We start from the raw sequence: 18228 nt of genomic DNA, 5'->3' as shown, positions 1-18228 counted from the left end.
TGCTGGTTGCTGCTCTTTAAAAATGAGTATAGTTAAGATTCTGTAATAGGTACTTTTGTAAAAGTCAGGGACAGGTTGTGGACAATAAACAAAAATTCACGGAAGCTTGCGACCTGTCCCTGACTTTTACTAAAAATACCGAGGGGGGTACAAACAGAGCAGTGCCAGAGCTTGCAGCTGTTCCAGCCCTGCTGCTGCTCTAGCGGTCCTGGGGCTGGCCGCCGGTCAGCTGTTCGGTCCTGGGGTTGGCCGCCAGTCAGTTGTTCCAGAGCCGCATCCCCTGCTCCCCTCCCACTATCCCTCCCCGCCCCCGCTCCTCCGGCAGCCCTGGGGCTGGCCGCTGATAAGCTGTCTGGCGGCTCCGGGGTTGACAGCTGCTCAGAAGAAGTCATGGAGGTCCCAGAAATTCATGGAATCTGTGACTTCAATGACAGAATAGTATCCTTATCAATGAGTATTTTCCATGGGATACATATATAATAATTTTTAAAAGTTTACATTGAGTGATTAGAAACTAGAAGTGAGCTGTAGCTCACGAAAGCCTATGCTCAAAGAAATTGGTTAGTCTCCAAGGTGCCACAAATACTCCTTTTCTTTTTGCGAATACAGACTAACATGGCTGCTACTCTGAAACTTTTCCTTCTAAAGTCTCAGATTATAGGCATATGACTGTTACCTGGTTCTAACTTCTTGAGGACTTACTAAATGTTTCCTTGATTTTTCTAGCAGCTCTTTTAGAGTATGTCTTCAGAAACTGAATACCTTGTACATGCTGTATTAATTGTATGGAGGAGGATGTGCCACTGTAAGCTGGTATTCAAAAAATAGTCTTTTCAGAAACTTAAAACACGGTCCCAGCTTTTCAGAAAAATATGCTGCCTATGATGGGCTTAGGCAGAAATTTCTTTGGTTTAAGATCTAGGAGGCCATTTCTTTATCTTTTCTTTTTTTTAATTCAGAATATTTGAACATATTTTGATGTTCGATTAGAATGCATCACAAAGCAAGGCTTTGACAGCGTGGAAACCGTGAACAAAAAATGTTTTGATAATCTGTATAGCATATTAAATGATCGTTAAAATGTTTTCCAGTTATTTTACAGCAGTTGTACAGATTTTGAGTTAAGAATACTTAATGCCATAAATCAATTATATCAGCACCGTTTGTGCTGTTATTAGTAAAGATTACCTCAGTATTTCCATTATGAAACCCCCCTATTTTTCAGGGGTTTCTAAATCAGCCGTAAAATTGGTTCTGGTTTGAAACTTGGCAAGCAGAGTCTCCACTTGGGAACAGCTTTTTTTAACCGAATTTTAAAACAACAACAAAATCCTCCTTGGCCTTTAACGCAATAAAATATTTCAGCAAAAGAAAATTAGTGGTTTTAAATTTTGGACTTCTGTACCTCAAAATCATTGTTTAAAAATGGATGTTTTTATAGGTCATTTTTCAAAGTAACAGCCGTGTTAGTCTGTATTCGCAAAAAGAAAAGGAGTACTTGTGGCACCTTAGAGACTAACCAATTTATTTGAGCATAACTCTCCTGTTGGTAATAGCTGGAAATGGCCCACCTTGATTATCATACACATTGTAAGGAGAGTGATAACTTTAGATAAGCTATTACCAATAGGAGAGTGGGTTTGTGGAGGGGGTGGGGAGAAAACCTGGATTTGTGCTGGAAATGGCCCAACTTGATTATCATACACATTGTAAGGAGAGTGATCACTTTAGATAAGCTATTACCAGCAGGAGAGAGGGGTGGGGGGAGAGAAAACCTTTTGTAGTGGTAAACACCCATTTTTTCACGGTTTGTATGTATAAGAACATCTTCTGTATTTTCCACAGTATGCATCCAATGAAGTGAGCTGTAGCTCACGAAAGCTTATGCTCAAATAAATTGGTTAGTCTCTAAGGTGCCACAAGTACTCCTTTTCTTTTTGTGAATACAAACTAACACAGCTGTTACTCTGAAACCTGAATAATTTGGGTAGGAGTAGTGGATAAGAATTACTGGCTTATTTTATTTAAAAATAAACAATGTCATATGGTAACTTTTAAATACAGTAATTTTTTTGTAAAATATTTTTTTCATGCAAAAGGAATAGCCCTTGCCCAGAACCACCCCTTACAATTTCTTTGTACAATGTGTAGTACATTTTGCATAGTACTGTAGTAAATAATAAGGTTTTTCAAATTAAACTAGAAGGAATCTTGTGACTTTCCAAATTCTGCAGTGAATGTGCTCTCAGTTGTTTAAGGAGAAAAATAAGGTCCCGTTCCCCCCCAGGACTCCATTTGGATTCAATAATATAACGCGCACAGTCCTGAAACCCTTCTATCAGAATAAGTCTCCTATGTTTAGGAATTTAAAAGTTCAGATTATGATGCAGAGTATGCACTTTATGATAAGTGGTGCTACCCTTAAGGTACAGACTTTCAAGCCAATATTTTCAAAAATAGAAGACTAATATCTCCTTATTTAGGCACCTAAATAAGTCTCTTGATTTTCAAAAGTGCTGAGTGCCCAATGGCTACAAGTGGCCCCAATTCAACAAAGTACTTAAGCACTTGCTGAAGAAGGACCATTCAACATATTGGGAAATGCTGTATTTGATTCTCAGCACTTCTGTAAATCAGGTTGCTCATTTAGTAGCCCGGTTATAGAGACCCTATTTTTGAAAATGTTGGCCTCAACATATATAATTTAAAATATATATTTTTACATCATACATATACTTTACAAGTCTTATTATTGAGGTATTGGACTTTATGTGCCATATAAGCTAAACATTCATATGCCCCTTCATACTTCAGCCTCCATTCCAGAGGACATGCTTCCATGCTGAAGACGCTTGTTAAAAAAAAAAATGTGTTAATTAAATTTGTGACTGCACTCCTTGGGGCAGACTTGTATGTCCCCTGCTCTGTTTTACCTGCATTCTGCCATATATTTCATGTAATAGTGGTCTCCGATGATGACCCAGCACATGTTGTTCATTTTAAGAACACTTTCACTGCAGCTTTCACAAAACGCAAAGAAGGTACCAATGTTAGATTTCTTAAGATAACTACAGCACTCGACCCAAGGTTTAAGAATCTGAAGTGCCTTCCAAAATCTGAGAGGGCTAAGGTGTGGAGCATGCTTTCAGAAGTCTTAAAAGAGCAACACTCCAATGCGGAACCTACAGAACCCGAACCACCAAAAAGATAATCAACCTTCTGCTGGTGGCATCTGACCCAGATGATGAAAATGAACATGCGTCAGTCCTCTCTGCTTTGGATCATTATCAAGCAGAACCCATCGTCAGCATGGATGCATGTCCTCTGGAATGGTGGCTGAAGCATGAAGGGATATATGAATCTTTAGCACAGGTGGCAAGTAAATATCTTGCGACGCCAGCTCCAACAGGGCCATGAGAATGCCTGATCTCGCTTTCAGGTGAAGTAAACAAGAAGAAGGCAGCATTATCTCCTGCAAATGTAAACAAACTTGTTTGTCTGAGCGATTGGCTGAACAAGAAGTAGGACTGACTGGACTTGCTGGCTCTAAAGTTTTATATTGTTTTATTTTAGAATGGAGTTATTTTTGTACATAATTCTACATTTGTAAGTTCAACTTTCATGATAAAGAGATTACACTATAGTCCTTGTATTAGGTGAATTGAAAAATACTATTACTCTTGGTTTTTTTACAGTGCAAATACTTTTAATCAGAAGAAAATATAAAGTGAGCACTGTACACTTTGTATTCTGTGTTGTATTTGAAAATATAGAAAGCATCCAAAAATATTTAAATAATTGTATTCTTCTATTGTTTAACAGTGCAATTAATCGCTTTAATCGCTTGACAGCCGTAATAAATCTATTGATATAAATATCAAGACCTGTTAAATATTCATACAAGTGTGTTTGTCTAACCCATTTATATATTTTCATATATATTTGGAAATTAATTTTGGACTTGGCAACCAACTTCGCTTAGAGTAGTACACAAATACTACATGACATTTATATAATCCAATTCAGTAGTTGAAATATTGAGGATTTATATTGTTGTGTTGTTTTTTAGCAACGCTACAAAAATCTTTAATTTGCTTTATAAATTAAAAATGCATTTTTTTACCTGAAACTATTACTAAATATTTATAACTGTTTGGTCCATATAGTTTAACTCTTGTTTGGTACTGGCATATATATACATTCTATCTAACTTTGCACATGCTAATACAAAGTTTTGTTTTAGAAGTGATAGTGTTGCATCACCATTAATTCATATGTGCACTATGACCAGGTTTAATGGGATATCGTGTTGCTTTCATGTAATGAACCCAGTACTCTCAGCTCTTAAATCGTGTTGCTGGAAATGATAACATAAAACAGAATGACTGTGACTAAAACCCTTATGTAGCTTTAAGAACTACTGTTTCTTCTTGTTTAAAAATAGTTTTTAAATGCACTGCAACTCTCCGTTGGAAATAATTGTTGCTTTTTCTAATGATCTTTGAATTCTGTTCAAAAATTTGCGTTTTCTTTAAGCACTGCAAGGTCTGTGTTATAATTTTATGCAGATGTGTATGTTAAAAGAACATGATGTGCTTATTTGTTACATCTATGCTACATTTTTACTTGATCTGAGTAAGGTGGATGAAATTATGTATTAAATAAAAACATCAGTGACTTAGCCATGACTATTTTCTGCATGTTCTGTCACATCCCAAAGGCTGCTGTAGAAATGAAAGCTTGCTGTAGAACTTGGAGTCGTATGCGCTAACCTCCTGCAGTTTTGATTTTTTTTTTTTTTAAACAAGATTCTGGTAGCTTTACCTCAGTTGACATTCCTTTATATGAAAAGGATTCATCATTAACTCAAACATTCAGTATCTGAGGACAGGGAGGCAATATGTCCTACTTTATAAGATTGATCAAAGTTATGAAGAATCTCACCTTTTGCATATCAATTTTTGTGGAACTTTTTAAACATTATTGGATTTTTAGAGAGAGATGATAGCTGCTGCTAAACTATATCAACTACTAATTAGAACTTGTTACTTTACTCATGCATACACAAGAAAATACTTAGAGGAGGGGAGATTTGTTTATTATGGGGTCTATAATTTGCTTTCTTGCAGCACTGGAACTGTCAATTACAAACTTGTTAAAATTATGATTTCAAAGATAGTATCGTCCAGATTAAGTGTTTAACATAACTAAAACCATAGTAAGGGAAGTTGCTTGTCACACAGTCTATTCTTATTTTTTCTAACCATATCATAATCTTTCTTTTCTGACTATAGCTTTTCTGACCTTGCAGTAACCCTAAGAAAGTTTTCTAAATAAGAGAGCATTTAACTTTGTTCTTAAGCAATGACATTTAAAAATATTGATGATCAATACAATGCATTACTGCTGAGCGAGAGCTTTGTCCTTTATATTGATTTTTGTTCAAAATGCCCTCAAGGCACACATGTTTGAGTGAAAAATGATATATGAAATATATAACCAGATTAAATAGTCTCTTTTTAAAAATTACATCAGTAATTACGATAATCACTAGGTAACTTTACATGGAAATATTTTAGCATCTAGTTTCTCATCAGGACCTAAAGGATTGAGAATCTCTAAAATAAGAATTTTATTGTTTCTATTGAAGGTGCTTATATTTTTTGGTGTTGGGCATTTTTATAATACTGCGAAGATTCTAGTTTTGTCATAGCTGTCAGTATTATGAGCTGTTAATGAAAGGAATTTAGGCAAAGACAAGTTCCTCTGAAAAGACCCCCAGTTCAGGAATGTACTGAAGCAGATGTGTAACTTTAAGAACATGAATATCTCTATCTAAGTCAGTGGTAAGTCTCATGCTTAAAGTTAGGCATCTGCTTAAGTACCTTCCTAAACTGGAACCAAATTGCTGTTCATCACCTTAACTGTATTAAATTATTCAGGTAACTGATTGGTAATTTAGGACCTGACTCCTACCATCGTCACTCATATGAGTAAGCCTTATTCATTCAAGTAGTCCATTATCTTCAACGGGATTCCAAAACCGAAAATTACTTGTGTGAATAAAGATTTAAGGATCAGGCTCCTGGTCTTACTCAGAGTCCTATTTCTTACTAACTGTTTTTCTTCCCCAAAATCTGCACACAATACTGTACATCCTGATTACATTATCTACACATTTGAAAGATCTGAACATAATTTTTTGTACATCTGTGAACATTCCATGTGGTTACATTTATTAACAGTGAAATGTACCCTGTTATCGATTTACAATATAAATGCACTTCTATGAAATTTAATGGTGAAAAAATGTTACTTGAAGGTACTCAGGCTGAATTTCCATTTGTGGTAAAATAAAGCCAAGTGCACGAATGTCAGCAGACTTGTTTATAGGTCTGCTTTGTGAAGCATATATTATTTAGAACGTTGAGTCAGGAGGCTGGCTGTTTGTAGGGATTGTCATGTTACATCTGCCATGTCAGTCAAAGCTCAGGCAGCTGTTGCCTGCCACTGGTGTTCTGGTGTGGCATTGTCCATCTTTCAGCACTTAACAGTCAGCAGCTCTCTCTCAGCTGTGCTGTGCAGAGCACACTGCACAGACCTACATAAATTTTCAGTATTGTCTATACAGCCCCATTAATGTTCTTTGCAGGTAGAGGGAGAATAGTACATGTCCTTTATCATCTTAGTAGAGCTCCTGCTTTTGGATAACAATTACAGTCGGTTTAAGGTAATATGCTTACGTGAACAACAATAATGATGTTGATAAAAATTGCATTTGCTTTGTTACTTTACTTTGTTATCCAACCAGTTAAAATGCTTAAGAAATAGTAAAGCAACACCAAAAGTTGAAATCTGTTCAGTTAAAAAAAATTAATGAGGATTCAGGGGCCAATGCCTGTCACTGAATTCTTGTGCTGGTTTTAGTGGGTTTTTAGCCACATTTTCAAATTTATTTTTTTTGTAATGCTTTTCTCTCCCTTGTTACTGTGTGAAAGAGCCACAATAACAGGGGAAGCTGATTGACACTGACTACAGGCAGGACACTGTGAAATTGACTATACTCAAAGGAAAAAATAACCTGAAAAATAGAGAAAATAACTTTATCTAATAATTTTCAGATGTTATAATCGTAGGTTTTACTTAAATCTAGAAAAAAAACATTTAGGATTATAATTTATAAACCTACCATATCCCTTTGCTTAAGCTACCTCTATGAGGTAGGGGACATTATCCACATTTCAGCTGAGAGAGAGACACTGGCTGAATTGACCATGTCACATAGTAAATCAGTAGAAGAATTGGGAATAGAATTCATCAATCTTGATTCCCTGTTCTGGGGAGTTCTGGCCTCATTAAAGTCAATGGGAGTTTAGCCACTGACTTCAACTAGGCCATTTTACCTTTATTAATATTCCTTTGTTTTCATTTTCTGAAAAAGAAAAGAAGTCGCTCCCAAGATTAATATCAGTTTAAGATTTGCAACATTGTATAGTAATTAGATTGGCATATATTTATCTCTTCAACCCCCCTCTGAAAATGGTGTAGCTATACCATGAGCACAAAAGCATGCAGTAATGGCAATTGAACAGAGGGCACATTCAGTTGCATCATTAGAAGTGCAGTGTCTTTGGTTTCAAGGGAGGAAGTCAGTGATTCACACATTAGCTTATCTTAATGGCAGAAAACTAGACATAACATACAAAGATAGGCCACGTAAGAGGAGGGCTATCCATTATATTGTCAGGTAGACCCCCTCAGGTAGAAGAAATCTAATACTTCATGCTGAACAAAATACTTATCTCAATTGTGCCTTTAAGGCACAGCCCTGCATTGGGAGCAAAGTGGAGGTGTACAGCTGCAGGGGAGTGCCAGAATGCATTGTCCCAGAGATACAGGAAGAAAGACAAGATGCAAGGGATGTGGTTTAATTAGGCCACAACTTTATTAACTTACTTCATCTGGGAACTATACGGCAATAATTCATACAGTGCTGGTCATGATTCCATCCTTAATCTTTTCTACCTATTGTAGGACTGCCATCAGTCCCCCCACTCTCCACAGCTGGTCCCTGGCGCCCGCACCTTGTTAAGGGGCTGAGGAAAGGCGATTGTCTTCTCACTGTACCAGATGTTAGGAGCCCAAACCTGTTCCCCAGCTTCTTTAGGGTATGCCTTTCCCTAACTTCACTTCCAGTTCCTATGGAATAAGTACCAGCACTGAACACCTGCTAAGTTGTGACAACTAAAACCTTGCTTCCTGACTTACCCCAAGGTCCCTGAGCTGCTGTGTGGAAGGCCAAAAAAAACCCCACCCCAACCATCCAGCCCTGGTCAATCTGGCAGTGGGGGAAAAATTCCTTTCCAGTCCCAAAAAAGGTGACTACCACTATGCCAGCAGCAGACCAAAAACCGCAGGGATAGGTGGTGCTCATCTGGGTGTGAGGGGAGACAGAGTTTATATACCTTCTCACAGGTGTTCAGGGCCAGTGGCTTACCTGAGCCATACCGGCCTGCCCACCAGCTCAGGTGATGCCTTCCCATCCAGCTCCAAAGGGGAATGGAACCATTAAAAGAGCCACTACCTTTCTTTTCCCCTCCAGTCCAGACAACCCACACCACCACCAGTTACCTTGTCTTGGGGCTGTGGGGGTGGAATGCATCCGACAGTTCCCTGTTGTGCAGGGGATGTGTGGGTTACTACACCACTTTGTGGAGTGCAGCATATTTCTATTCTTCCCCCATCCTATGTGCAGGTTCTGTTCTACAGGCTGGTGCAGAGCTGTGGGATAGGGCCACGAACCCTGCGGGGGGAGAGTGGAGGGAGCAGACCCCTGTGATTCCTAGAGCACAAGGACTGCAGTTGTGCCTGGCTGCTATGGAGAACATGCAAGAGCAGAGGAAGTCTTCATGTTCCTTCCAATTGCCCTACTGTGCACCTTCATGAAGGACAGGCATAATCAAACCCCATGTGAATACTGAACGAGTAGAGAGTTCTCTTTGGTGAAAAAAGTCTATTTACAGAACACCAAGACTAAGCAATTAAGAGGCATCTGTGGTGAACAGCTTTAAGAAAAGGACTGATAGCTTCATTTAATAAACATAATATTGCATTGTTTTTCATAATAGAAAAAGTATTTAAAGACCGCTCGTTTTGAATTTCTCATCCTTTTATTGATATTGAGGATATTTAGCCATTGTCACTGCTAAAATAAATGTTTGTAAGACACAGCATAAAAATGTATGCTTTGTTTGTGAGCATATTCTTCAGCTAATTTCCTTCAGTATCTAGGCGTATAAACTAACAATGCTCTTGTGCATTGTGTATGTCTCTACTATAGAATTCAAAACCCAAGAACTATGGTCAGGGTGTTTATATCTTTATTGAATATAATATATTTACTTTCAGTTTTAAATAATTAAGCCAACGTATGCAGTTTCTTGATTTGGTGGACTAAGAAATACATCAGTCAAATAGTGACCCTTGTGTGACTTTATTCTGTTAGTATCTGAACACTTAATTATAATTGGCCAACTTTTATGTGTAGCTTATGGACGACAGATTATGTTGTAAAGCTTTTTCATCCTCTTCTTTAAATTACGAAATTCAGAACCAGAGAAGATTCTTTGTCCTTCTGTAAGATTTGCAAATATTATCTTATCTTCACTGTATTTTCATTTTAATTGAATTAATTAGAAGTCACATTAAAAGAATTACAAAATGATGAAATTTTTACTTTTTGATGGAATGTTCATGGTAAGTTGCATTTTTTTCTGTAAATATTTAATTAATTTAGGGATAAAATCATCATGAATATAGGAAATCCTTTTGGAAATAATAGGGTTCATGGATAGCAAGTCCTAAAGTTAAGCCTGAGAAGCGGATTCTATTCTGAACCTTCTATTCAGTCCTTCATATCCTTCAGAAAAAGTTATTTTAGACTCAAACTTTACATGCTTGGCCTCAGTGTGAAGGTGAATGGAGAAGTGCAGAATGTTTGAGTTATGCTAAGGTGAAAGAGATAAGCTTTTTTTACTGTTACTTTTTTAAAATAAGATGTTTTTGTGCATGTAAGAGCTCAAAAATAGTTTGAACTTTAAACTTGGCAAGATTTCAATCCTCACTGAGGACTATATAAATATCTCTTATGATCTTACAGGTTATTGTCTTTTTTGTTTTAATTCTCAAGGTTTTTAACTTTCATTGGAGGAAATCCAAATGATATAGGAAAACCTGATATGCAACAAAAAGTAAATGCTGTAATTCAAAAAGAAGGAATAGAAGGAGCAGCAAAAACACTAAATACAACAGTACATACACTGCAAATAATCATTGATGGTCTGACTCAACCGGAAGGCTTTGATTTCCGAACAGGTAAAAACTTGAATGCCTTGCTTTATAAAGGTAGTTTTGTTGTAGTCCGGAATTTAGAATGTTCTGGGTTTCATTTTTAAACTACATGTTTTCTAAACTGGCAGTAGATTTAGTGGATGTGTAGGTCAGCTGACTCCCTCCCTTTATCCTGTCGAACAGAGAAGAATGTACTACAGCATGCAGTCAGTCAGATAGTATTTGCTGGCTCGGTAATTAAGGAGTGTGAATCCTGTCTTAAATCATGACCTTCTGAGCCATCGGAAGGTGGGCTGCAAGGCTTTTAACAGATAAGACAGTTGTAATATGTTGACTGCACTGATTAAATCTATTGATGGCTATTGTGGGAGAAGCATGAGACGACTAAAAACACTAGTAATAAAGATCTATGGAATAGTAATGTAAGATTCTGATTTATTGGAAGTTTGGGTCACACACTCCTCGAAAAAAAGTTTTATTGGGGTACATGGCTCATGACTCACACTGGTTAGATCTTCATAGCAGTGCAAAACAGTTTAGGGTGCGGGAGAGTGAGGAAGGAGTAGGAAAGGAGAGGGATATATCAGGAGGTGCAGTTGTTCAATGAACCTTACAGTGGATATGCTCTATCCTCTCACAATTGCAAGAGATAAAGGTAGGCAAGAAAAATACAGTCATGTAATAATAAATAGTAGACTGATGCTTAAAGAGAAAAATACATTTCCACTCTCTCAACCTTCATTGTTTTGCTTCATTGCTTCATTATAGTTATTTATAAATGCAGCCCACTAATGATTCTGGAAACCCATTTCCTATCATGTAGTAATTTAATTCTAGACCTCTAATGTCTAATTTTCAGTGAAATGGACTATCTAGCAATAAACATAAAAATACATTGTGTTAGTCAACACCAAAATAAATGACTGTTCTTAATGCAAACATTCAAATTTGAATGCACCAGTGGTAGTATAATGGCGGAAGATTTTTGGAACAATCTGTTGTAGACAATGCCTATGCCTGGAAACTGTGCTAGTAGCAATCGTGCTCAGAAATGGTTTTCTTAATACATACAGGGATTTTGTTTGTTTTGAACTGAACTAACCCATTGTTAAAATGTTTTGAACTGAACTAGCCTATTGTTAAAAATGTATGCCTTAAGAACATAAGAATGGCCATACTGGGTCACACAGGTGGTCCATCAAGCCTAGTATCCTGTCTTCTGACAATAGCGGATGCGTCACAAGGAATGAGCAGAATAGGGCAATTTATCAAGTGATCCATCCCCTGTCCTACGCTCCCAGCTTCTGGCAGTAAGCTGTTTAGGGACACATGGGGAGCGTGTGCTTGTGTTTCTGACCATCTTGGCTAATAGCCATTGATGGACCTATCCTTCATGAACTTACCTAAATTTTTTTAACCCAGGTTAAACCCAGGTTTCACAGCATCCCATGGCAATCAATTTCACAGGTTGACTGTGCGTTGTGTGAAAAAGTACTTTCTATTGATTTCATTGAGTGACCCTTGGTTCTTGTGTTATGTGAAGGGTATATAACACTTCCCTATTCTCTTTATCTACACCATTCATGATTTTACAGACCTCTATCACATCCCCCCTTAGTCGTCTCTTTTCTAAGTTGAACAGTCCCCGTTTTTTTAACTTCTTCTCATACAGAAGCTGTTCCATTTCCTTAATAATTTTTGTTGTCCTTTTCTGTACTTTTTCCAATTCTAACCTATCTTTTTTTGAGATGGAGCGACCAGAACTGCATTCAGTATTCAAGGTGTGGGCGTAACATGGATTTATATAGTGGCATTATGATATTTTCTGTCTTATTATCTATCCCTTTCCTAATGGTTCCTAACCTTCTATTAGCTTTTTTGACTGTCACTGCATATTGAGCAGATGTTTTCAGAGAACTATTCATGATGACACCAAGATCTCTTTCTTGAATGGTAAAAGCTAATTTAGACCTCAACATTTTGTATATATACTTGGGATTATGTTTTCCAATGTGCATTACTTTCAATTTTTAACATTGAACTTAATCTGCTGTTTTGTTGCACAGTCACCCAGTTTTATGAGATCCTTTTGTAACTCTTTGCAGTCAGCTTTGGACTTAATTATTTTGAGTAGTTTTGTATCATTTGCAAACTTTGCCTTCTCACTGTTTACCCCTTGTACCAGATTATTTATCAATATGTTGAACAGCACCAGTCCCAGTACAGATCCTTGGGGAAATCCACTCTTTACCTCTCGCCACTGTGAAAACTGACCATTTATTCCTACCCTTGTTTACTATCTTTTAACCAGTTACTGTTCCATGAGAGGACCTTCCCTTTTATCCCATGACAACTTACTCTGCTTAAAAGCCTTTGGTGAGGGAGCTTGTCAAAGGCTTTCGGATAGTCCAAGCACACTATTTCCACTGGATCACCCTTGTCCACAAGTTTGTTGACCTCAAAAAATTCTGCTATATTAGTGAGGCATGATTTTCCTTTACAAAAACTCTTCCCCAAAATATTGCGTTCATCTATGTGTCTGATAATTCTGTTCTACATTTTCAACTAATTTGCCTGGTACTGAAGTTAGGCTTAGTGATCTGTAATTACCAGGATTGCCTCTGGAGCCTTTTGTAAAAATCAGCCTTACATTAGCTATCTGACAGTCACCTGGTCCTGGAGGCTTGCTACTGTTTAATTTTGCTCCCCATGTAGGTACTTATAGACAGTGATCAAGTCACGCCTTAACCTTCTCTTTGTTAAGCTAAATAAACTGAGCTCCTTGAGTCTTGCACTATGAGACATGTTTTCTAATCCTTCTCATTGCTCTTCCCTGAATTCTCTCCAATTTATCAACATCCTTTTTGAGTTGTGGGTGCCAGAACGGGACACAATATTCCAGAAATGGTCACACCAGTGGCAAATGTAGAGGTAAAATAAGCTATCTGCTCCTTCTCAAGATTCCCCTTATTATGCATTGAAGGATTGCATTTGCCCTTTTGGCCACAGCATCACACTAGGAGTTCATGTTCAGTTGATTATCCATTATGATCCCCAAATCTTTTTCAGAGTCACTGCTTCCCAGGATAGAATTCCCTGTCTTGTAAGTATGGCCAGTATTCCTAGATGTATATATTTACATTTAGCCATATTAAAAAGCTGGATTGCTATTGCCAGTTTACCAAGCAATTCAGATTTCTCTGTGTCAGTGAGCTGTCCTCTTCACTATTCACCATTCTCCCAATTTTTATGTCATCAGCAAACTATCTGTGATGATTTTGTTTTCTTCCAGGTCATTAACAAAAATGTTAAACAGTATGGGGCCAACAACCAATCCCTATGGGACGCCACTAGAAACGTACCCGTTAATTGATTATTCCCTGTTTAAAGTTACATTTTGAGATCTATCTGTTAACCATTTTTAATCCATTTAATATGTGCCATGTTAATTTTTTATCTTTCTAGTTTTTTTAATAAAAATGTCATGCAATACCAAATCAAACGCTTTACAGAAGTTTAAGTATATGACATCAATACTATTATCTTTATCTACCAAACTTGTAATCCCATCAGAAAAGATCACATTAATTTGACTGAATCTGTTTTCCATAAACCATTGTTGATTCATTAACTTCATCACCCTCCTTTAATACCTGATTAATCAAGTCCCATATCTGTCTCTCCATTATCTTGCCTGGGATCAATGTCAGACTGAGAGGCCTATAGTTACCCAGATCATCCCGTTTACCCTTTTTAAATATTAGCACAGCATTAGCTTTCTTAAAGTCTTCTGGAACTTCCCTATTGTTCAAAGTCTTTTTGAAAATCAATATTTACAGTCCAGGTTGCTCCTCAGCCAGCTCTTTTAAAATTCTTGGATGCAAGGTATCTGGACCGGCTGATTTAAAAATGTCTCACTTCAGTATCTACTGTTTAACATCCTCCTGAGAGGCTACTGGAATGGAAAGAGTGTTAAATGATATAACTACATCATTTATTTCTTTTCTGCATTATTATTAATACTCCTACCATTTCCATTTAATAATGGATCAGCAACATTGTTAGGATTCCTTTTGTTCCTGATATACATTAAAAACTCCTTCTTCTTTTCCTTACCTCTGCTGGCCATAGATTTCTCCTTGTCTCTCTGCTTCCTTAATCAATTTTCAACAATTCCTAGCTTCTGATTTATATTCATTACTATTAACTTCCCATTTCCTCAGTTTGTTATATCTTGTTCCTTGTAGTTTAGTTTTCTAAAGTGCTCCCCTCAGTTTGAATTGAAATACTCTGTTGTTGGCTGCTTAATGCTTCTCAATGAGTTTAACGGACTGTGAAACAGGAAAAACTATTTGGGGATGGGAACTAGAAAGATGATTTAAAAAATATCTATTTTTAAATGTTCTAGTAACCAAGGTACTCCCCGGGGAGTAAATATCAGAGTTTTGCACAAAGGAGCTAACTTAGAGCAGCAGTTAAATGGCTGTTCAGGTAACAGTGGACAATCTGCAGACCTGGGTCATGCCAGGCTGGAACAAAAAGCAGCATTTTAAACATTAAATGGTTCCCATGGCTTCTCCCAGTCTCATCCCTGCCAGTGACCTGAGCAGCTATTTAGTTTCTTTTTGCATTGAAATACCTCTGCGCAGTGTAATATTACAAAAGGATTAACTGATTTGGAGTCAAGTAATTAGGTGCATTCCTTCAGTGGAAACTTCAATGTCATTCAGGGTCTACTGATGCCACCACCAATCTGGGTAATACCTTAGGGCCTGATCCAAATGCACAGCAGTCGCACAGACTCCCATTCAGTGAGCTTTGGCTTTAGGCCTTGAACTTGTGTTTTATTTTTTAAAAGACAAAGGGGAAAACAAGTTAAAATCCCAGTCTAACTTTTGTGAAATTTAGAATCTCTCTGGTAAATTGAGTATATTACTTCTGCTAAACTAACAAGCTTAGTGCATCAGGAAGAGGAAAGACAGCTGTAGGGGAGGGCAGAAGGGCAGGTATCAAGGCTGGCACAAAAGGAAAGAGGTTTTGGTGAGGGATCAACAATTGAGAAGTAAGTAATAGGAGAAAAAAAAAGTCCTATCCATTCCCACATACTCTACTATATAGGCTTGAATACCAACATTGTGCATTTAAAAGTATATGTGTTTGCTTCTCCACTCTCATCAGTGCAAATGAGGAGTGACTCCCTTGAAGTTAGTGGAATTACACTGATGTCAAACTGGTATAAATGAGTAGAGAGCATATAGGGCCATCTCTGAGGCATGTGGGTATGAATAAGCTATTTGAGTGACTTCCCTTTTGCTTAGTGGTATCACCAGACTACCTCAACTGAGTACTCACTTTACTATGTACAATTATGTACACTAAAATATAACCGTGTGTATGATTATAAATCTGTGCTAAGAATCACCTGTAAGAGAAAACCCTTCTCCCAGGCAAATGCTTACAGGGCTTTCAGTACACTATGTAGCCATTAGTTAAAAACCCTATCAGGCAATCAATTTTTGTTGGTCTCTTGCGGTAGCCTCTTGCCATAGGTTTCACTATACCTGGTTCTCCATATAGTATAAACTGTTTTAAGTGACCAGCCAAGGGGTTAGCAAAATAGAAGAAAATCCATTGCCTGGTAGAGGTGATGCTTATATGAAAGCCAAATGAAAATGTATTGGAAATCCTGGAGCTACTTTCAGTTACCTTCGAGACTAATTTCAGAGTAACAGCCGTGTTAGTCTGTATTCGCAAAAAGAAAAGGAGTACTTGTGGCACGTTAGAGACTAACCAATTTATTTGAGCATAAGCTTTCGTGAGCTACAGCTCACTTCATCGGATGCTCACGAAAACTTATGCTCTAATAAATTTGTTAGTCTCTAAGATGCCACAAGTCCGCCTTTTCTTTTTATGGATACAGACTAACACAGCTGCTACTCTGAAAACTTTCAGTTAGTTTCCGAAAGTAGGAGGCTGCCTATTAGAGGTGATCCACAGCACAAGTTTAATTGTACTGTTGTCTTTCCAGTATCTTATTTCAGAAACTTGATTTTCATCTCTTGTTTTTTATGACAGATTTTGAGAAACCTGATTTCAAGAGAAGCATAGTTTGTCTTGAAGACTTGAGCATTGGCACTGTTCTGACTGGAAAAGTAGAGAATGCTACTCTCTTTGGAGTTTTTGTTGATATTGGTGTTGGTAAGTCAGGATTGATTCCAATTCGGAACATAACAGAAACAAAACTTTCTAAAGCCAAGAAGAGAAGAAGTCTTGGGTTGGGCCCTGGAGAAAGAGTGGAAGTTAAAGTACTCAATATTGATATCCCTCGATCAAGGATAACGTTGGACCTTCTTCGTGTTTTATGAGTTTTTCACTGCTGATAAGACTTTTATTTCTTTTTAAAAGGTTAAATGTTGTCACCAAGATTCTAAAGGTTGCAGTTCAAGCATTTACTGAGTATACTGGAAATGAAGGATTAATTCAACTTTTGAAATCTTCAGTTTCACTTTTTAATTCCAGAAGCTTTTCCAGAACTCTGTAAGCTCCCTCCCCTTAACAGTCACTTTTACACCGGCCCTGAAGTGGCTTTCACTCTCTTCTTAGGACAAACACCTTCTTTTTGCAGAATAAGTGATTTCTCAATGCGCTGCCAGACAGATCTCTACCTGTTTTCTCCTGTGCAAGATTTGCTCTCTCAATCCACCTTTGGTCTGTGCTGCTCCAGCAGACTCAGCCATGTTCTTTCATACATAAAAACACCACTTGATTGGTCTGTTTCCATGCTGTTTTCTTAAGGAGACTTAAAAGTGGACCTTTGTGGTAGCTAAAATAGAAGCTTAAAAATGCCCTCTGCTTAGACTAAAATCTGGATATAATGGTAATAGTATTATTGGATCTGAAATTTGCTGTTTTTATTTGAGCTACCGTGTAAAGTTGTTGGTTTTTTTTTATTGCTCGGGCAATTATTATATTAATTAACACAGTGAGGTACCTCTAATTTGCTCAAAAAGTTGCAAAAGCATTTTGGTTTACTTTTTTATGTACCTGTACATAATAAAAATCTTTCTGACCTATTTTTTTCAGTATACTGATTACATAAACTATCTGCACAATCCCAGGGCAATCCCTGTCCCTTCCCAACAGCCACTGTTTGTGCACTGAGACAACATTCCGCTCTAGGAAGAATAATTGTGAGGATGCGCTTGTCAGAGCATCATGTCACTTAACTGTAATTGTTTTTTCACTAGCTGAAGCTTCGGATGATAATGTCAGCAGAAGCTATGGGAATAGAGCAGGGGTCTCAAACATGCGGCCCGCGGGGTTATTTTCTGCTGCCCGCTAGCTCCCTGCAGTGCCCCTGTCCCCCCAGTATTTACCTAGAGCAGCTCCGGGACGGTGCGCACCGGGGGCAGGGCAGGCTCCCTCCCTGCCTGCCCTGCCCCTGCGCCGCTCTAGGAAGCGGCCGGGACCTGGGGGAGGGGGAGCACAGGGGTTCGTGTGTTGCTCTGGCCGCTCCTCCAGGTACCTCCCCCGAAGCTCCCATTGGCCACGGTTCCCCGTTCCCAGCCTGCCCCTGGTGTGTACTGGACTGGACCCACTCCGAACCTCTCCTGCACCCAAACTCCCTGCCCTGAGCCCCCTCCTGCACCCTACACCCCTCCTGCACCCTGACCCACCCTGCATTCTGACCCCCTGCCCTGAGCCCCCTGATGCATCCTGCACCCCTCCTGCACCTCAACCTCCTGCCCTGAGCCCCTGACACACCCTGCACCTCTCCTGCACCCCCTGGGAAGAGGTGGGGCAGGTGCGGGGCCTCACGGAAGGGTGGAGTTGGGACGGGGCCAGGACAGCGGTGGGGGGTCAGTGCTGCCCTTAGGC

General features: G+C 38.4%; 1 protein-coding gene across 2 annotated transcripts in view; it reads left to right on the top strand.

The window, feature by feature from the left end:
- SRBD1 (S1 RNA binding domain 1) overlaps positions 1 to 17354 on the top strand; it is a 226741-nt gene extending 209387 nt beyond the window's left edge. For both annotated transcript variants that reach the window (XM_084622475.1, XM_084622474.1), the window contains 2 exons: positions 10190 to 10374; positions 16426 to 17354. In XM_084622475.1, coding sequence (XP_084478601.1) covers positions 10190 to 10374; positions 16426 to 16715 — 475 coding nt within the window. In that variant the 3' untranslated portion in view covers positions 16716 to 17354. The remainder of the gene's footprint in view (positions 1 to 10189; positions 10375 to 16425) is intronic.
- Positions 17355 to 18228: the final 874 nt, after the last annotated feature.

This window comes from Lepidochelys olivacea (genome assembly GCF_965140295.1).
Source record: "Lepidochelys olivacea isolate rLepOli2 genome assembly, chromosome: 3".
NCBI lineage: Eukaryota > Metazoa > Chordata > Testudines > Cheloniidae > Lepidochelys > Lepidochelys olivacea.
This window is presented reverse-complemented; position numbering and strand designations above follow the sequence as displayed.